At 37.4% G+C, this 22,126-nt stretch overlaps 2 protein-coding genes and 1 pseudogene across 3 annotated transcripts; 1 reads left to right on the top strand and 2 right to left on the bottom strand.

Moving 5' to 3' along the window:
• Positions 1-7,735: 7,735 nt before the first annotated feature.
• On the top strand, positions 7,736-9,075 carry LOC143583101 (xyloglucan endotransglucosylase protein 1-like). Its single transcript, XM_077065500.1, has 3 exons — positions 7,736-8,286; positions 8,388-8,581; positions 8,679-9,075. The coding sequence occupies exons 1-3, from the start codon at positions 8,005-8,007 to the stop codon at positions 9,073-9,075; spliced, it is 873 nt and encodes a 290-aa protein (XP_076921615.1). The 5' UTR covers positions 7,736-8,004.
• Positions 9,076-9,628: 553 nt separating this feature from the next.
• On the bottom strand, positions 9,629-10,555 carry LOC143583102 (uncharacterized). Its single transcript, XM_077065502.1, has one exon. It carries the CDS (start codon positions 10,553-10,555, stop codon positions 9,629-9,631), a length of 927 nt encoding a protein of 308 aa, XP_076921617.1.
• Positions 10,556-15,451: 4,896 nt separating this feature from the next.
• LOC143583100 (xyloglucan endotransglucosylase/hydrolase 2-like) lies at positions 15,452-16,712 on the bottom strand (annotated as a pseudogene). Its single transcript, XR_013144098.1, has 3 exons — positions 16,304-16,712; positions 16,014-16,207; positions 15,452-15,902 (listed from the first exon to the last, which is right to left on the bottom strand). The product of XR_013144098.1 is annotated as a xyloglucan endotransglucosylase/hydrolase 2-like (transcript).
• Positions 16,713-22,126: the final 5,414 nt, after the last annotated feature.

The raw sequence follows: 22,126 nt of genomic DNA, 5'->3' as shown, positions 1-22,126 counted from the left end.
CTTTCTAAAGTCAACTATTCTTCTCCATTCGATTTCTCCTAGTTCTTCAATGATTTCCGGGTAAGTTTGTGAATATGTTCTGTCACAAATTATCCAAGGATCAAAAGCCCTCTATCAATATCGATGATTGAAGGGATTTTTACATCCGATTTACCTCATCCATTTAAAGCTTTATGTTGATTAAAATCACATTTTTTCGTTTAATTAACCTTCTGATGCAATTAATTCTAAATTTTCTTCAACTGATATTTTGGACATCTCGGAATTGAATCTGACCTTATGTCATTATTCGGACCGACTACGGCCGAACACTCTCTTAAACATACTTTTTCACTATTTTTATCGAAAACACCCAAGATTTGTAATTTAATTTATCAATTTTGATTAGTTATATTAATATAAGTATTTTGTTCGATTTAGGGATAAACTCGCAAGTTCGTTTGGTCAGCTAACGGGGATTTTTCTTATTTATTGTTATCTTTCACTCGCTTTCATTGCTAAATATGAGTAATTGTAACATCCCGGCTATCACTGCACCATAATATTTTCCGCTTTGACCGGGACGTACCACCATCGCCTCACGGATTTGTTTTTGGTTGCCCAGGTGGTCACCCATCCTCATACTACTCCCACCTGAGCACGTTTAACTATGGAATTCTCCTCTTATCCACTACCATTAAGTGCCCAAAACGCGCTATGATGGAGAAGATATCCACCTCCTTATAAAGAAGGCTTAGTTCTCCTTACCAATCAATGTGGGATGTCAAAATCCACCCCTTAAGGGTCCAACGTCCTCGCGGGACCTGGCACCACCGATCCGGCCCTGGCTCTAATACCATCTATAACAACTCAGCTACCACCGCACCATAATATTGTCCGCTTTGGCCGGGAAGTACCACCGTCACCTCACGGATTTTCTTTTGGTTGCCCAGGTCACCCATCTGCATACTACTCCCACCTGAGCACGCTTAACTGTGGAATTCTGCTCTCATCCACTACCATTAAGCGCCCAAAATGCGTTATGATGGGGAAGGTATCCACCACCTTATAAAGAAGGCTTAGTTCTCATTTCCAACCGATGTGGGATGTCACAATCCACCCCCTTAGGGGTCCAGCATTCTCACGGGACCTACCACTATCGTTCCGGCCCTAGATCTAATACCATTTGTAACATCCCAGCTACCGCCATACCATAATATTGTCCGCTTTGGCCGGGACGTACCACCATCGCCTCACGGATTTGTTTTTGGTTGCCCAGGTGGTCACCCATCCTCATACTACTCCCACCTGAGCACGCTTAACTGTGAAATTCTCCTCTCATCCACTATCATTGAGCGCCCAAAACGTGTTATAATGGAGAAGGTATCCACCTCCTTATAAAGAAGGCTTAGTTCTCCTTATCAACCGATGTGGGATGTCACAATCCACCCCCTTAGGAGTTCAGCATCCTCGCGGGACCTGGCACTACCGGTCCGGCCCTAGCTCTGATACCATCTGTAACAACCCAGCTACCACCGCACCATAATATTGTCCGCTCTGGCCAGGACGTACCACTATCGCATCACGGATTTGCTTTCGGTTGCCCAAGTGGTCACCCATCCTCGTACTACTCCCACATGAGCATGCTTAAATGTGGAATTATCCTCTCATCTACTACCATTAAGCGCCCAAAACGCGTTATGATGGAGAAGGTATCCACCTCCTTATAAAGAAGACTTAGTTCTCTTTCCCAACCGATGTGGGATGTCACAGCAATCGCATCCCCGTTTTCACTCTTTTATTTTGGGGGCAGTAGGCGTACCACAACTAGTGTTTTTCAAAAGAATCCGAATCCGTATCCAAATTATCTGAAATTCGTATCCTAACTATCCGAAAATTCGGTTATCTTAATGACGGATATCCAAAAATTCGAATCTGAATTCGGATAGTAGTTATGAGATTTTTCGGATAGTTCGGATATCCGAACTATCCGATATATTTATTGAATATATATATATATATATATATATTATATATATATATATATATATATATATATATATATATATATATATATAATATATATATATATATTATGTACCCAAAACTAATAAAGTAACAAAGATGAAAACCTAGATCTAAAGTCAAACGCCGCTCAGTGCTAAAATCTCCATCTTCAAACTCTCAATCTTCACCGCTGGCGTTGGCCATCTCCTCTCTCCAATCTCCACCCTCTACAACCTCCGATCTCCACTCTTAAGTCTCCACAGGTCGTCTCCATCTCCAGCCCGTCTCCGGCCGGTCACCACCTCCGGGCCTCGTCTCACGTCGACCACCTCTAAGCTCCAGTCCTCCACCGTCGTATCTCCATTCTCGATAAGACATTTTAGATTTTCAGTTGTTAGCTTGTTAATTATAAATTGTTAGCTTGTTAATTATAAATAGTTAAATTTTTAATTACACATTTATTTCAAAGATTTGTTAGATTGGTAAATAGTTACTACATATTTTTTATATTTTTTCAGATTTTCGGATATCTGTTTCATTATCCGAACGGATATCCGAAATATTCGAAATTTCGGATACGGATTCGGATTCGGATAGTGAAATCGACTATCCAAAATGTTTGGATATCCGAAACTCCGGATATCCGACTTTGAACACCCTTAACCACAACCACATGTTTTAGTTAAATGAATCTTCAACCACAATTCTATTTAATGAGTTTGTGTATGCTACTCAATTAATTGTTTATGATTAATTTGTAAGGTGTTTATTGTTTTTTGTTTGGTGGCGTCATCTTCATTAGCATGATCATACGTCATCCGAGTATTTCAACCTTGAGCTGGTGAAAAGACTTTATATGCTAAATTAATTGTAGTGATTATCGCATCCCATCAGCATTGTTCATATTTATTTGTGTTGCTTAAACAACAATTTTGTTGACAAATATATTATTTTTACGCATATTGCAGGTACGTACATTGGATGATTGAAAGTTTGAAGCTCGTAGTTATGGACCATAGGATATCAATTAAAAAACTTAATATATTTATATTATTTGAATATTGGTTATTTCCTTACTTGAATTGTTGAATATTTATTTTATTTGAATGGCATACTTCAATTTTATGGAATGAAATAGTAAGTTATTGACATTTTACTTAATTAGTTTTTAGTGAGCTACTGAGAAATCCGTCACACATAGCGTATTCCATAGTAGGTTGTAGAGGTGTGTATGGGTCGGTTTGGGGCGAATTTGAGCTAAACCCATAACCATAACCAATATGTCGGTTAATGGATAACCATAACCATAACCGACCCATTAAGACGGTTTTGGTTAATCGGTTTTTTAGATTATAGTGAGTCGGTTAACCGTAACCAAAATAACGTAATTGGGGCTAAAAGTTTGATACCAATTATTACAAAAAAACGGCATGACATGATTTAACGAAGTATATAATCCATAATATCAATACCAAATATTCAAAAAAGAATGACATTATATAATCAAACAAGGAAATTCAACTTAATTTGATAACAAACGTTATACCAAAAACATCAAAATGGTATAATCCAACAACATGTTTGGTGGATGTTAATCTCAAACATATTGTTGGATAAATAAATAGGTTGGTTTGCTTATAGCGGTTTTAGAATTATCTTTAACCAATATCGACCCGTATTTAGCGGTTTTTACAACTTTATTAGACCATCCCACCGGTTATAAAGGTTATCGATTAAAATCGGTTCGGCTATGTCGATTATGGTTCGATTTAACAGTTATGACGGTTAAGTTTCTCACTCTTAGTAGGTTGTGAATACTAATTGTTGCCTTGCTTGAATTGTTGGATGTTTTTTTTTTATTTGGATGGCTTACTTCAGTTTTAGGAAATGAAAAAAAATTATATATTGACATTTCATTTAATTAGTGTCTTGTGAAGTACTAAACAATCAGTCGCATTCTGGCATATTTCGCTGTAGGTTCGTGTGTGACAGAAACCCACCCAAAAATCGAGCGCCTAGCCGAATACTGAAGAAATGAAATTTACAAAAAAATACAACCTTGAGTAATTTTTATTATTTTTATGTAGTTTTATGTTTTTTCCTTATTTTTTTATTTTAATTTAGGTTTTTTTATTGTATTTTAATTTAATGTAGGTTTTTTTTATTATATGTAGTTTTTTATTTTATTTAACTTTTTTATTTAATGAAATAATTTGTTTAATTTATATATATATATATATATATATATATATATATATATATTATGAAAATAAAGAAAATAAATAATTAAGTATATAATTGACTAATGATTGTCGAAGAGTTTTAGGAAGAGTTTTGACTACACTACTTTTTAAAAAACATCCTGAAGTGTAGAGTTTTTGACTACACTTTATCTAACAATTTCAATATTACATTATCTAATCTATCTCTTACACACATACAATTTAACCTTAGGCTATGTGTAGTGGAGGGGCTACAATTAGGGGCGAATTGAGACACGTGGCACCCAGTCAGCAAGTAGTGTGAATTTGTTTTTGGGGTGTAATGATGTATGGGCTACAAGTTGGGCCCACAGTATCAATTTTTATTATTTTCTTTTTATAATTAAATTAATTAAATAAAAACCAATTTATTTAAATAATTAAATTAAAATGCATTAAAATTAAAAAGAAATACAAAAACAATACATAACTAAAAATATAAAAAAACATAACTAAAGAAAAAAATTAAAAAAAAAACATAACTAAAAAAAAGAAACTAATATCCGTAATATTCGCGCATTTTTTCACGTCGTCGTTGAAACAATAATGCGGCTTCCTCGTGAAACCCTCCGCTTTGAGGGATTCGTAGTCGTCTTTCATTTGACGTAATTCCAACGTCTGGTTCAGCTTTTCTTGTTGTTTGTTGGATGCTCGAAGGTCGTTTCCTATTACTGTGGCATTTGTTTCCAAACGACCGACCAACTCGTTTATTTCAACGTGCTCCGTATTGAATCGTGTTGACGATGAACCTTCCCCCTTATTTTTTTACGATCTTTCGCGTGGTCTAGGCAACTCCTCTACCTCTTCGTCGTCGGCTATATCAACATCGTCGGCTAAATTGACCATGTCATCCAGGAAGAAGCTACGAGCATCGGAGGGTGTGTTTGGTGTGCTCGGATTTGTCGACGACGATGTCTTCGACCTTTTATAGGTTGGTGTTTGACAGAAACCCACCCAAAAATCGAGCGCCTAGCCGAATACTGAAGAAATGAAATTTACAAAAAAATACAACCTTGAGTAATTTTTATTTTTTTTAAGTAGTTTTATGTTTTTTCCTTATTTTTTTATTTTAATTTATGTTTTTTATTGTATTTTAATTTAATGTAGGTTTTTTTATTATATGTAGTTTTTTATTTTATTTAACTTTTTTGTTTAATGAAATAATTTGTTTAATTTATATACATATATATATATATATATATATATATATGAAAATAAAGAAAATAAATAATTGAGTATATAATTGACTAATGATTGTCGAAGAGTTTTGGAAAGAGTTTTGACTAAACTACTTTTTGTAAAACATCCAGAAGTGAAGAGTTTTTGACTACACTTTATCTAACAATTTCAATATTACATTCTCTAATCTATCTCTTACACACATACAATTTAACCTTAGGCTATGTGTAGTGGAGGGGCTACAATTGGGGGCGAATTGTGACACGTAGCACCCAGTCAGCAAGTAGTGTGAATTTGTTTTTGGGGTGTAATGGTGTAGGGGCTACAAGTTGGGCCCACAATATCTTTTTTTATTATTTTCTTTTTATAATTAAATTAATTAAATAAAAACCAATTTATTTAAATAATTAATTAAAAATGCATTGAAATTAAAAAGAAATACAAAAAAAATACATAACTAAAGAAAAAAATTAAAAAAAAAACATAACTAAAAAAAAGAAACTAATATCCGTAATATTCACGCATTTTTTCACGTCGTCGTTGAAACAATAATGCGGCTTCCTCGTGAAATCCCTCCGCTTTGAGGGATTCGTAGTCGTCTTTCATTTGACGTAATTCCAACGTCTGGTTCAGCTTTTCTTGTTGTTTGTTGGATGCTCGAAGGTCGTTTCCTATTACTGTGGCATTTGTTTCCAAACGACCGACCAACTCGTTTATTTCAACGTGCTCCGTATTGAATCGTGTTGACGATGAACCTTCCCCCTTATTTTTTTACGATCTTTCGCGTGGTCTAGGCAAATCCTCTACCCCTTCGTCGTCGGCTATATCAATATCGTCGGCTAAATTGACCGTGTCGTCTAGGAAGAAGCTACGAGCATCGGAGGGTGTGTTTGGTGTGCTTGGATTTGTCGACGACGATGTCTTCGACCTTTTTGAAGGCCAGGATGAACCGGCTCGTCAGGCGGTCGGAACGGTTGGTACCCCCTTCCTTTTCGAGCAACCACGTAGCTTTTCCCAACAAGTCAAATACTTGAACGGTTTCCCGGGCCGCTCAACAGTGTGACCCTGAGCTCGAAATTCGCTCAAGGCTTGACTTATAATGTCGACGTCGTTATGCCCGCTACGCCAGCCGGACCCCTGCAACCGGTTAATTATCCCGACAAATTTTTGACAATCGGCGTTAAGCCCCTTCTAGTAGGCTTGAACAGCTTCTTTTCCCCGGTAGTCTTAGGGTTTACCGGTTATCGCGAGCCAAGCTTCAAATACTTTCTTTCAAAACGTCCCGGTGGCTTAAAAATTAGTTACAAATTAAAATTATTTGTCAAAATTAGTATACATTTTAATAAACACTAAATACATTTTTAATAAATACTTAATATTAAAAAACTTACCGACGTCGGGATCCTCCGAAATGACGATCCAAGCCCTTGCGAGGGCCACCTCCTCACCTCGCTCCAATGCTTGTATGGATCACGTTGCGCCATCGGCTCCCCCGGTTGTTTCTTTTTGTGTTTACGAGTCGCCTTTTTGCTTGAACCGGATGCCCGTGACGTTTGCGTCTCCGACACCGTCACCGGCTCCGACTCCGGTGTTGTAGACCCGAATGCTGGCATTGTGTTTTGCGGGCTGAGATAGTTGGCGTACATGTTTAGGTTCGGGTCGGAAAATTGATACGGATAGCTCGGTTGGCTCGGTTGGTTCCATTGTAAGTTCGGTTGGCTCGATTGCGAACTATAAGTTTGACCGAACCAGAGAATTGGTAGTTCGGTTGGTTCGATTGCGAACCATACGCTTGACCGAAACCAGGGAGTTGGTAGTTCAGTTGGTTCGGGTTGTTTCTGGGATTCATTTTGTTTATTTTTTGTAGGAATTTGGATATAGTTTGTATATAAAATGGATATAAAATGGAGAAGAAGGGTGTATGTTTATATATATATATATATATATATATATATATATATATATATATATATATATATTGTTTAAATTATTTTTTTTTTTAAATTTGACCGTTGTCAAACGGTCATTTTATTATAATATTATCATTTTTCTTCTCCACCGGCGACAAATAAACCCCGCCCCTTTTCGCCCAATTATCGCCAGGGGGCGGTGTTCTAGCCCTTCATCGCCTCATTTCGCCCCCAGCCATCGCCCATTACACATGGCCTTATATGCAACACTACGTTATTACCTCATTTATGATTGAAAACCTAACCCAAAAATAATTACACACCTTAAAAGAACACTGCATTTATGAAAAAAGAAATCCCATTTGTATAACTAAATATTAATATATAACTTCGGAGTTGCTTCACATTTTTTGTCAATTTTGGTGGCCTTACTAGAATGTCCTGTCCAGTTACCCCCTTTTCTGCACCATGTATTTGTAGTTAATCCGAGGAAGGTATCGGGACAACTGGTTCATTGCAGTTTCTAAGGCCAGCTATAACCCCAAGTGAACATTATTTTATTAATTCAAAACCTTGTTCGTCTAGCAAATCGTCAACTAAACAACCACTATATATAGCTGCCTTAGGGAAAATTAACCACCATCACCTATTAAAGAAAAGATTAATAAATGGAAGCATCAAGTTATTCAAGCTCTAAAGGGTTTACAGTTATTGTGGTCATGGCATGTCTAGTAGCAGTGGGTTTAGCAGGCAACTTCTACGAAAACATGGACATCACTTTTGGCAACGAACATACTAAGATACTTAACGGCGGCCAGGATCTCTTGCTTTCACTCGACCGATATTCAGGTTCGGGTTTCCAGTCCAAGCATGAGTACCTTTTTGGAAGGTTTGACATGCAACTTAAGCTAGTCCCTGGCAACTCTGCTGGTACAGTCACAACCTTCTATGTAAGCACCTTCAGTTATAAATTATCTTAAAATTCATGTCTTAGCTTCATGAATTTATAATGTAACAAAAATGATGGTTTTAATATATCCATCATGATCAGTTATCGTCACAAGGTGTTGGGCATGATGAGATTGACTTTGAGTTCTTGGGTAACTCATCTGGAAACCCATATACAATCCACACCATTGTTTTTGCACAAGGGAAAGGAGACAAAGAAATGCAATTACGCCTCTGGTTCGACCCTACAACAGCCTTCCATACCTACACTATCATATGGAACTCTCAAAGAATCATGTATGTTTATTGTCTAGTCTGTGATAATTTATTATTTTGTTAATTTTTAAATTTACTTTGCAACAAGCACCGATCTTAAGTATCTTGGTTTCAACAGATTCTTGATTGACAACATTCCGATAAGGGTGTTCAATAACTATGAGGCTTCTGGAGTCCCATATCCTAAAAACCAACCCATGAGGGTGTATGCAAGCCTTTGGAATGCTGATGAGTGGGCAACCCAAGGTAGACGTGTGAAGACTGACTGGACAAAAGCACCTTTCACCGCTTCCTACAGGAAGTTTAATGTTGATGCTAATATCGTTGGTCCTGACCAAAACTCCGCAACTTCTTCGAGTAATAACCAGGCGTGGAGTACTCAAGGACTTGATGCAGCGGGACAAAACAGGATTCGGTGGGTGCAAAGTAAGCACATGATTTACAACTACTGCAATGACAACACACGTTTTCCTGGAGGTCTTCCTACTGAATGCAAACGCCTGAAATTTATGTGACTTATTCCTTTGCAAATTTTCGAATGTGAGCAATTCTCATTTTTTTAATTCAAAATTCAATGTAAAGAGACTTAAAGTATGAATAAGAGATTCTTTTGACACCATTTGTACCTGAGAAAAACTGTATGAATAAGAGATTCTTTTGACACCATTTGTACCTGATGGTCTTCAGAATCGATTAACACAAATTGACAGAAATTAAACGAAATATATGAACACGATTGAATACGAACAATTATATATATATTATTGATTTTGTCTTGAAAGGAATATTTTACAATGATGGTCGGTGGTGGTATTTACACCCACCGGCGGTTACAATTCTACCGTCGCGATGGTTCCCTGAAAGAACGCAATGCTTCGTTTATTTTCTAACTAGTTACAATATTTACACAAACTATTAACTAATCACAATTTACACCCTAACTTTATTAACTGTCTATTTAACAAAGTTTAACTAAACTATAATAAACTAACGGGATATTTAACGAGATCGGGATTATTCCAACAATCACCCCCTTAATCTCGATCTTGTATTATGACTTGCTATTCTTCATAATAGTGTAGTTTGACTCCAAACGAGATGAGCCTCCTGATCCTTCAATTTTGGACAATCACTTTTATAATGTCCGAGCTCGTTGCACTTATGGCATCTCACATGACTTTTATCTTCACGGATAGGTTCGCCTAATTTTCCATGGCCTTTGTCTTCATGAGCTTGTTCGTCGTCTTTACTTTTCCCGGACCAACGACCTTTACCCCGGCCTTGTCCAAAGTTTCCTTGGTTTGAACTCCAGTTGCCGCAATGCTTACACTTATGTTCTTTAAACTTTTCTTTTCCAGATGTGTTGGTGAACATAAGTTTATTATGTTTGTCTTCTTCCTCGGTTGACTCCTTGATGCGTTCTTCATATGCTTTTAACCTTCCAATGGCTTCTTGAAACAACATAGTATTCAAATCTGCAAATTGCTCAATTGCAGCAACAATCTGAATGTACTTCTTTGGTACAGATTTAAGTAATTTTCGGACTAATTTTTTATTATCGATTGTGGATCCAAGGTTGTTGGCTTGTGACACGAGTTGACTAATTTTTCCTGTGAAGTCATCGATAGTGTCCGTGTCTTTCATTTTCAAGGCTTCAAACTCAGATTCAAGAGTTTGTAATCTTGCCTCTTTAACCCTGTCTGCTCCCACAAAACGAGCCTTTAAGTCTGCCCATATGTCTGATGCTTTCTTATGATGAGCAACCTGAAGAACAATTTCTTCGGGCATTGCTTGAAAGAGATATGCGATAAACATTCTATTTTTCTTAGCATCAACTGCATCTTCTTCTTCGAGTACCTCCGAGATTCCATGAACATCAAAAACTGCTATGATCTTTACTGCCCATATTGTATAATTTGTTGAATTCAAAATTGGGCATTGTAGCGTCATTGATGGTCCTGCTTCCTTTACGGATTCATTATTCTTGCCAGCCATTGATCGAGTCTTCTTCCTTCTCCCAATCTTGATATGACTTGATGTGTCACTATTCAAATTTTACTTTTGCTTTCGGTTGAATTATATATACTAGCGAGTACAGCCCACTGGTCTTTTGGTCACCACTGGATTTGATCAAATCTCTGCCAAAGTGCTTTTGATCAATTTCTTCCTAGATCGAATCTCTGACCTCATGTTACTTGCTAGAAGACAACCCCCTGGTTCTTTCAATTGCTTGATCACACCTCTGCTAAACTGCCCGTGACCAATCACTTCTTGAATCGAAAAAACTGAACCTCCTATTTCTTGACCGCTTTTATTATTTATTTTGAAAGATACCTTTCGAAATAATCTACTTAATTCCTTATTGAATTAATAATTTTTTTTCTTTTAAAATAATATAAATGTTTTTATGTTCCTTTTAAAACATACCGTTGATTTTTTTTTCCTTTAAAGTTAAACAAAAATTATTTTGTTTAATAAAAGTCCTCTCTCCAATCTCCACCTTCTACAACCTCCGATCTCCACTCTTAACTCTCCACAGGTCGTCTCCATCTCCAGCCCGTCTCCGGCCGGTCACCACCTCCGGGCCTCGTCTCACGTCGACCACCTCTAAGATCCAGTCCTCCACCGTCGTATCTCCATTCTAGATAAGACATTTTAGATTTTCAGTTGTTAGTTTGTTAGCTTGTTAATTATAAATTGTTAGCTTGTTAATTATACATTTATTTCAAAGATTTGTTAGATTGGTAAATAGTTACTACATATTTTTTATATTTTTTCAGATTTTCGGATATCTGTTTCATTATCCGAACGGATATCCGAAATATTCGAAATTTCGGATATGGATTCGGATTCGGATAGTGAAATCGACTATCCAAAATGTTTGGATATCCGAAACTCCGGATATCCGACTTTGAACACCCCTAACCACAACCACATGTTTTAGTTAAATGAATCTTCAACCACAATTCTATTTAATGAGTTTGTGTATGCTACTCAATTAATTGTTTATGATTAATTTGTAAGGTGTTTATTGTTTTTTGTCTGGTGGCCTCATCTTCATTAGTATGATCATACGTCATCTGAGTATTCCAACCTTGAGCTGGTGAAAAGACTTTATGTGCTAAATTAATTGTAGTGATTATCGCATCCCATCAGAAATGTTCATATTTATTTGTGTTGCTCAAACAACAATTTTGTTGACAAATATATTATTTTTACGCATATTGCAGGTACGTACATTGGATGATTGAAAGTTTGAAGCTCGTAGTTATGGACCATAGGATATCAATTAAAAAACTTAATATATTTATATTATTTGAATATTGGTTATTTCCTTACTTGAATTGTTGAATGTTTATTTTATTTGAATGGCGTACTTCTATTTTATGGAATGAAATAGTAAGTTATTGACATTTTACTTAACTAGTTTTTAGTGAGCTACTGAGTAATCCGCCACACATGGCATATTCCATAGTAGGTTGTAGAGGTGTGTATGGGTCGGTTTGGTGCGAATTTGAGCTAAATCCATAACCATAACCAATATGTCGGTTAATGGATAACCATAACCATAACTGACCCATTAAGACGGTTTTGGTTAATCGGTTTTTTAGATTATAGTGAGTCAGTTAACCGTAACCAAAATAACGTAATTGGGGCTAAAAGTTTGATACCAATTATTACAAAAAACGGCATGACATGATTTAACGAAGTATATAATCCATAATATCAATACCAAATATTCAAAAAAAGAATGACATTATATAATCAAACAAGGAAATTCAACTTAATTTGATAACAAACGTTATACCAAAAACATCAAAATGGTATAATCCAACAACATGTTTGGTGGATGTTAATCTCAAACATATTATTGGATAAATAAATAGGTTGGTTTGCTTATAGCGGTTTTAGAATTATCTTTAACCAATATCGACCCGTATTTAGCGGTTTTTACAACTTTATTAGACCATCCCACCGGTTATAACGGTTATCGATTAAAATCGGTTCGGCTGTGTCGATTGTGGTTCGGTTTAACAGTTATGACGGTTAAGTTTCTCACTCTTAGTAGGTTGTGAATACTAATTGTTGCCTTGCTTGAATTGTTGGATGTTTTTTTTTATTTGGATGGTGTACTTCAGTTTTAGGAAATAAAAAAAAATTATATATTGACATTTCATTTAATTAGTGTCTTGTGAAGTAGTAAACAATCAGTCGCGCTCTAGCATATTTCGCTGTAGATTGGTGTGTGACAGAAACCCACCCAAAAATCGAGCGCCTAGCCGAATACTGAAGAAATGAAATTTACAAAAAAATACAACCTTGAGTAATTTTTATTTTTTTTAAGTAGTTTTATGTTTTTTCCTTATTTTTTTATTTTAATTTAGGTTTTTTATTGTATTTTAATTTAATGTAGGTTTTTTTATTCTATGTAGTTTTTTATTTTATTTAACTTTTTTTATTTAATGAAATAATTTGTTTAATTTATATATATATATATATATATATATATGAAAATAAAGAAAATAAATAATTGAGTATATAATTGACTAATGATTGTCGAAGAGTTTTAGGAAGAGTTTTGACTACACTACTTTTTGCAAAACATCCTGAAGTGCAGAGTTTTTTACTACACTTTGTGTAACAATTTCAATATTACATTATCTAATATATCTCTTACACACATACAATTTAACCTTAGGCTATGTGTAGTGGAGGGGCTACAATTGGGGGGCGAATTGTAACACGTGGCACCCAGTCAGCAAGGAGTGTGAATTTGTTTTTGGAATGTAATGGCGTAGGGGCTACAAGTTGGGCCACAGTATCTTTTTTTATTATTTTCTTTTTTTTATTAACGTGGCAGACGCTAGGGCTGAGTCATCAGCCACGTGTCCCTTTCCCTCAATCGCGGTACGTGACGGCTTAAGGGAAGGGTCCATCATGTATCGCGATGGGACCCAAAATCAGAAATAAATAAAGGGGTTCATGGCACTTCACAACTCACACAAAAACCTTTCTCTCTCTAGAATTACTTTCTCTCTTTACCTTGATTTTCGTGCCCTTAACCCGATAATTATATTATAGTAAACCGACTTGCCTCGAATACGTGCCGACAAGTCCCGATGACCGGCGTACCTTGTTTTGTGTGCCGAACCTCGAAATGCGTGCTAAGCCCCGAAGTTCTGACAATTTAAGTTCTCGTACGCGCACGATATAGAGTAGAAGTGTTGATCGTACAAGTTTAGGCGTGTAAACTCCAAATACCCGTGTAAGGCAGGGGTTTTGCCTAATTTAATATTTTATTATTCTATTTAAAGGCTTAGACCTTAGTCAGGAGTATAGTCTAGACCTTGATCAAGATACATAAATACAAAGGTTAAGTTAAAATAATGTTCCTTTAAAGTTAAGAAATATAGAATTTTATATACATGAGGATATAGTTAATATATTATTTCTTCATGATTTAGAAGATAAGCTTTTACCTATAAGGTATAGTTAAAAATGGTCTTTTTTTATGATTAAGAAACATAAGATTTTATATATCAAGGTTATAGACAAATTACGTTTCTTCTTGAAGAAGAAACAAAACACATGATTAGAAAATAAAGAGAAGAAATTCGTGTCGAAAATATTTTATTCAAACAAATGATCAATCAAGGTTTAAAGCTATCAAAACCAGAATAAAGGTCTGTAGCAGGATTAAGAGACTATCTGCGTATTTATATAGACCTATTTTATTATAGTTTAATCATCAATCATTCATAAAGATTTTTCAAACAAGATCACCACATCATTCAGAACAGACAATCACAGGTGAATACGTTAAACATTTTCAATCAGTCAAGATAAACGGGTTGTTTATCTTAAACAAAGTCAGTCAAATATTTAAGGGATTACGTGATTCCTAATTTTACAAGATAGAAAATAAAAGCAACTCAGACCGAGTACACATGTGTCTGGATCCAAACATAATTTGTCTAGTCTTTCAATCAAGGCTACGTAGCCGCAGACTAGAGATCATAATAAAAGTTCTCCAACTGACGTCAGTTCTCGGAGAATCGTAATTGTGTGTGTATAGCAGTGGCACAAATCCCAAAAATAAGAGACATTTCTGCTAAGATTGTTAAAAAAAAAACTATCTTGTCCGTTAAAGAAAGATTTATAAAATGTTTTTAGAGTCAGCGATTCACCAGCATATCGCTGACGTATTTTTCCCAACATTTCAGGAAATAAAGTTAGCACAGGTAGCAAAGTAGAGATGACTCGGTTTTTAATTATTAAAATATTGCAAACAATATTTAAACAAGGTTTATAAATTATTCACTTGAATATTATTATCCAAGAAGCTTTTCAAATAAATTGAATATTTTATTATTATAAATAAAGGTTTACAAATATATTAATTTTTCAAAATATATGTTAATATTCTAATATAAAATAAAGACTTTCGTTAAATAACCGTAACTCTGATATATTTACAAAACAGGTACCAATTATTGGTCACACGCCTAGGCTCTAAGTCGGGGTGTGACACATTTAAAATGACGAAAGACCTAAAGATCCAAAACTTCATTTCTCCTCTAAACAACTCGTCTACCTTTAATTTCCGCATTTTGAAATTTTTTCCGAACATATCACATAGGTACCGCCACTGATATAGAACATTAAATGTTGCAACAATGTTGCTTGAGTGATAATGGTGATCTGGAAGTCTTCTAACATGTGTATTGCAATTTTTACTTTGCCTATTCGTTTGATTGCTAAGAATACGAAGTTATGAGATTCAAGAATGAAATGACAACTCTTGAGATTCACCCATAAAAGACAGTGGTTTAGTAAATGCCCTTGTAATTTTCCATAATCTCTTGGTACGGTGTAAAATGAATAAAAGAATAAAGAATTTTTTAAGTTCAGAAAACGATCACAATGTATGTATATTGAATCTTCAGAAGTCTCTAGAGGAATCTGTTCCGTACGCATTCAACAGGAACACCGCTGGGAAACCGGGCACGGTCATTGCAGTAGTTGTAGATCATGTGCTTGCTTTGCACCCACCGAATCTTGTTTCGCCCAGCAGCATCGAGCCTTTGTGTACTCCATGCCTGGTTGTCATTTTCAGAACTTGTTGACTTTGAATTGGGGCTCACATTGTTGGCATTGGCATTGAATTTTCTATAGGATGCTGTGAAAGGTGCCTTAGTCCAGTCAGTCTTCACACGCCCACCTTGAGTTGCCCAGTCATCCGCGTTCCACAAGCTGGCATACACCCTCATTGGTTGGCTCTTGGACCCCGGCAGCCTCATGATTATTGTACACCCTTACTGGTATGTTATCTATCAAGAAACTGCAGCAAAAGGATGAACAGTGGATCAGTATTCCGTGCAATGAATATAAAAACAAAATATAAATAAAATACGAGAACCATAAATATATATGTGTTGGATGAAAGGCTTACATGAGTCTTTGGGAGTTCCATACGATGGTGTATGTGTGGAAGGCTGCAGTAGGGTCGAACCATAGGTGGAATTGTTGTTCTTTATCTCCTTTCCCTTGTGCATACACATTTGTGTGTATTGTGTAAGGGTTTCCAGATGAGTTGCCCAAGAATTCAAAGTCGATCTCGTCATGCCCCGCGCCTTGTGATGACAACTGATGTGATTCAATACAAAGACATTGTATTGGTTGGAATTTGTAAATTAATTAAGGTGGATATATGTTAAAAATAAAATATAAATTAGTACTCACGTAGAATGTGGTGACAGTGCCGGCAGAGTTCCCAGGAACCAGTTTGAGTTGCATGTCAAACCTCCCAAAGAGATACTCGTTCTTGGACTGGAATCCAGAGCCGGAGTACTGATCGAGTGAAAGCGAGAGATCCTGACCGCCGTTGAGAATTTTAGCACGTTCACCACCGAAAGTGATGTCCATTTCATCATAAAAACTGCCCGCGGATGTGGCTACTATTAGACATGAAATTGTGAGAGCGATTGCACAAGCTTTCGAGATTGAATAGTGTGATCGTGCCATTGTTATTTTCTGGGAGAGGTAGTGTTATTAGAGAGAGAGATACTTGTGTGATGAGAAAGATATGTGGTGAAATGGTTGTTTAAATAGGTGTGGTTAAATCAGTAGACAGTGTGAGAGAGGAACCATCGTGTGTGTTGGAGGAGGCAAATAATTAAAGCGTACAGAAGGGAACCAACTCTAAGAATGAAACTTGCCTTTGCGCGTTCCAGCTCATGTTATTCGTTTTTGATTTGTCTCCAACTCTCCATTACTTCCACCGTTTCCGTAATAAAATTAAGAAAACATTCTTTTATAAAATACTTTAATTTGAAAAGTTTAATTTTATGTTTTTATAAACTTGCGTTTTCTATGTTCCAGGCTTTTTATAAACTTGCGTTTAATTTGAGATTCCTGGTTTTGAGGGCCATTGCATTCCGTAAGACTTTAATATTTTGTTGGAGTCGAAACAAAAATAAATTATGATACCACGGCTAATGCTTTAAAAACCCTTCCATGATGTTTGATATATACGGATTGAGATCTTTTGTGTTATCTTGGCTTACATCTACATTTAATTAAGCTCTATCGACAATACATCCCATTTTAACATATATAAAAGTTATTAAACATAAATAACAATTAACTACTTGCAAAACAAGCTAGCTTTTAAATGGCGACATTATATTATGTTAACAGCACAAAACCAAACCTTACCTTGGGTATCCGTCGGTGGTCTACCACGGTCTAATCATGGCAGTGATCCATCAATTATAAGTCAACCACTTACATGGCGGCTGTCTTCACAAATTCAATATGTAAAGTCGTTGATCAATTGTATTAATAATCTCTTCCTCCTTTTCGTTATAACCCAAATTCCATTTTCACTTGGTACACTCAAAAAGGAATCATCATCAACTAAATTTTTTTGAAGAAAATAGTTTGCCCGTCAGGTGTTCGACAAAATGCCTCAATAAAATAATCATTGTTTTTTGTGTTTTGAGGAGGGGAGGGCAACGGGTGGTTGCTCTCCTCTTTCCTCTTTCGTTCGGGTGTTCATTCCTCAAAAACAACTCGAGTTTTGTTTTATTATTATTTTTCTCTGTGTGGTACGTGGCTACCGGGATGTTTTGTTGGGCAGGGGTGCTATGACTGGGATTGAGGAGGGTGTTTGGCCGTGTCCGTTTAGAGGCTTCCACTATTGCCCGGATGGATTTCCGGGGTCCAAGGGGGTTCGATTGGCCGCACATATTAAGCGGCTTCATTTGTCATCGGATGACAAGAAAAATACCTTACGGGAGGCGATCTCGACGAATTTGGATTGTTTATTTCGGTTGGTGAGGCTTTAAAGGTCTCGCGTAGGTGGATGTGTGGAGTGTGTATGGAGTCACATGCTCTCCGTCGGGGGTGCCATCATGATGACGGGTCGGTCTGGTACAAGTGTGTCACGGGAGATGTGGAGGAGTTTATAATGTGGATTGAGAAGCCACATGTTGGGAGGGAAGTTGTCACGGTGGGAAAGGTGGAGGTGGATGTAGCTCTCCTTGAGCGTGTCTTCACTCTTCCTATTACGACTGTTAAAAAGATTATTTATAGTTGTCGTATGGCTTTTTCCCAAGCCTTAGTAGGTGCTCTGGGTAAGGTGGCGACTATGCTAGAGTCTGTTGAGGCGTGGGTGAAACTTTTGTTGTTACCACGTTGCACATTACGAGTTTTCAGACCTTCTAATCATCAGCAACGTAGGTCTGGCAATAGAAAGTCTGAGCAATGCCGAATTATTCAACGGTCGCTATCCGCTTGGGTTGACGGTGACTGTTTCTTTGAGATCCTTATATCGCTTTTTGACCAACCCCTAGGAGATGCCCCGGCTGGTGATGCGTTTGTCCCCCGAATCTGATAACGCCGGGTTGGGCGCCAATGTTAAACAATGTATGCGGAAATGTTGTGGACGGGCATTTCACTGCTGCGGTCAAAGTATTATGCTCTTCAGGGGTTGCACCTTTCGGTAAGGATACTTTGAACGCTTTGTTATCTAAGCATCCCATCATGGCACCTTCGATTATGCCTGCTTCCTTGCTTTCTTAGTCTCCCCTTGTCGTGGACGTTGATAGTGTGCTTGGGTGCATTAAATATTTTCCTAAAGGGACGTCGTGTGGGCGGGACGGTTTGCAAGCCCAACACATTTTAGATGCGTTGTGCGGAGAGGGGTCTCCGATTGAGGATGGTTTGCTCAAGGCTATCTCTACGGTGGTTAATTTATTTTTGGGGGAAGGTGTCCTAAGGTGTTGGCAGAGTTTGTTGCGTTTGCCCCACTTACGCCGTTGCTTAAACCGGACAATGGGATTAGACCTGTTGCCGTTGGGGCCATTTGGAGACGGTTGGTCTCTAAGGTGGCTATGAGGGGTGTTGGAAAGGAGATGGCTAAATACCTTGATGACTTTCAATTTGGGGTGGGAGTCCCTAGTGGGGTAGAGGCCGTGCTCCATAGAGCGAATAGGTTTCTAAATCAGTTTCATTCGGATGGGTCATTGGCTATGCTTACTGTTGATTACTCCAATTCATTCAACTTAGTCGATAGGACGACCCATCTACATGAGGTCCGGAGTCGATGTCCTTCCATTTCCCTTTGGGTGGAATTTTTATATGGGCAGTCGGCTAGGTTATATGTGGGTGATACTTACATTAAATCCATCACTGGGGTTCAACAGGGGGACCCTCTTGGGCCTCTCCTTTTTGCCTTAGTTTTGCACCCACTGGTTCATCAAATCAGAGATCGGTGCAAGCTTCTCTGTCATGCTTGGTACTTGGATGATGGCACGATTATCGGGGATTCTAGAGAGGTGGCCAAATCATTAGATATTATCATGTCTGAGGGGCCTCGTTTGGGTCTTGAATTAAACGTTAAGAAAACAGAGTTATTTTGGCCAACATGCAATGGGGTGAAGGTACAGGAGGGGTTGTTCCCTTGTGGAATTGGAAGGCCGGTGCTTAGTGTGAAACTCCTTGGTGGTGCTGTAAGCCGGGATGCGGGGTTTATCAGCAGTTTGGCTATGAAAAGGGCATCTAGCGCGCTGTGGAACTGATGAGCTGTCTCCCAAGACTTCGGGATCCTCAATGCGAGCTTCTTTTGTTCGCTCATGTATGGGAGTCGTCAACCTTTTGTTCGATTTGAGAACGTGCCAACCTATGTGTGTGGGGGAAGCTGTTTCCATATTTGACAATGACATTCGAAGGGCGATTGAGGACATCGTGGTTTGTGGAGGTCCGTTCTTTGGGGATCTCCAATGGAGGCTGACATCACTTCCGACCCGTTATGGGGGGTTGGGTCTCTGTTCGGCTGAGGATGTATCTACATATGCTTTTTTGGCTTCGAGAGCACAATCATGGTGTTTGCAAGACCATGTTAATCGGGGTTGTGATATTTATGGGTTGGACTATGATTATGAGTGTGCGATGGATCGTTTACGTACTTCACTTCCAGATTTTGATCTTAGCGAGTTCTTAATAAGGACACCGCCCCCCTAAAGCCCAACATGTTGTGGCGAGTGCCTTATTTAGTGGAATCGTCAAAAGTTTAGAAGTGATGTTTGATCTATCCCCTCGCCAAAAGGCGATGTTTGAATGCGTTCGGTCTCCTCGGGCTCAATATTTTTTAACGGCCATCCCCATTGAAGGATTAGGCCAACGTATGTCGGGTTTGGAGTATCGGGCTATCCTTAAGTACCGGTTAATGATCCCTATGTTCCCGACTGATGAGCCTTGTCCAATTTGTCGCAAGGTCTGTTTGGATTCTTTTGGTGACCATGTGGTGCATTGCAAAGAATTGCCTGGCTTTAAATACATACATGATTTGGTTAGGGATGTTCTATGTGATGTTCTCAAACGGGCAGGGATTTCTGCTAAAAAGGAGGCCCCTGTTAACTTTCTCGCGGATCCTCTTGAAGGGATGTCTACTTTACGACCAGCTGATATTCTTGTGTTCGGCTGGGCAGGGGGGAAACACGCATGTGTGGATCTTACAGGAGTGTCTCCTCTTGTTGGGCTCAGGGACCGTGGGTTTGTTGTGGGCCAGGCTGCGTTGAAGGCTGAATCGGGCAAAGTTGTTAACACGAGAAAGATTTAAAGAACCAACATGTCTTTCTACCATTTGCCTTTGATACATTTGGTGCTATGGCCCAGAGGCTGTGAAATTTTTGAGTAGGGTTCAGCGTGCCGTACATGGAACCTCTTCAGCTTCTAGGTCCCAAAGCTTCGTTTTTAGCAGGATTGGTTTTGCTATTCAAAAGGGGGTTGCGGCGCAGCTTGTTGCCCGTTTGCCTGCCACTTTATTGTAATCGTTTTATAGTAAATTATATATTATTAAATCAAAAACTCAAATCAACGGAATACTCACAAAAAAAAAAGTACCGCTTATTATATGTCGTATCGTTATTTCTGCATCATAAGTCTCCTTTGAAAACGAAAATGTTGAGTCAAGGTAGTCATGGAATCTTTTTATTTATATATGGTTTACATGTAAGCATGTAAATATCACATACAAATACATACATACACACACAGGGAATGGATCTTGCGAGAAGTGATATTATAGCAAGAAGTGTGAGAAGTAAAGGTGTAACTCCATTAATTCCTAATTTCACTCCCTTTCTTATGATGTTACCTACATGTATGTATGTTGGTTGTATTTATGTCTTAGCTACACACATTCAAACTTACCTATACATATACATGCGTACCTACACACATTCAAACCTACCTACACACATACAAACGTACCGAGCCACATTCAAACCTACATACCTACACACATACAAACATACATACACATATTCAAAAGTACATACCTACACACGTACATACGCACCTACACAATAAGAAAATGGAGTGAAATTAGGGATTAATGGAGTTACACCTTCACTTCTCGCACTTCTCGCTGTAAAAAAAACTTCGAAAATGATCCAATACCCACACACACACACACACACATATATATATATATAGAGAGAGAGCAAGGTTAAAATAAGAAGTAAAACTATCTTAAGAAGTGTAAAAAGTGGTTTTTACCCTTAAAAAAATAAAACACACCGAACAAAAAACACACTAACAATATCCACCATGAGATGATCATATCCAACGCCTGATATTACTTCTCACACTTCATACAAATAACTTACTTCTTATTCTAACCCCACCCTATATATATATATGATAGGGTTAACGTAAAAAACAATAGTTTTGTGAGAAGCATAAGAATAGATCTAGGCCCTTGGATTTAGGATATGGTGGTTGAGATTGGTAGTTTTTAAAGCCTGTATGGTTTCCTATTTACATGGTATAGTATCCTATTATAGTGGTTTGTTTTCTTTTAAAGTCTTTTCACACTTCTCAAAATACAATTATATATATATATATATATATATATATATGCCAGCCAGTGGGATTTCAATACTTCAGCTGAGCATGAATACAAAGACACGTAGATATTAATGAGTAACTAAATATATAAGCTATCTTTTTAAATGAGGATTAACGTTATAACAATAAACAATAAAAAAATGTTTGAGC

The sequence above is a fragment of the Bidens hawaiensis genome, unplaced genomic scaffold (genome assembly GCF_021521415.1).
Source record: "Bidens hawaiensis isolate Kalapana, Puna unplaced genomic scaffold, B.hawaiensis_p1.1 tig00032121_1, whole genome shotgun sequence".
Lineage (NCBI taxonomy): Eukaryota > Viridiplantae > Streptophyta > Magnoliopsida > Asterales > Asteraceae > Bidens > Bidens hawaiensis.
The sequence above is the reverse complement of the archived record's forward strand: the minus strand, read 5'-3'. Positions and strand labels throughout refer to the sequence as shown.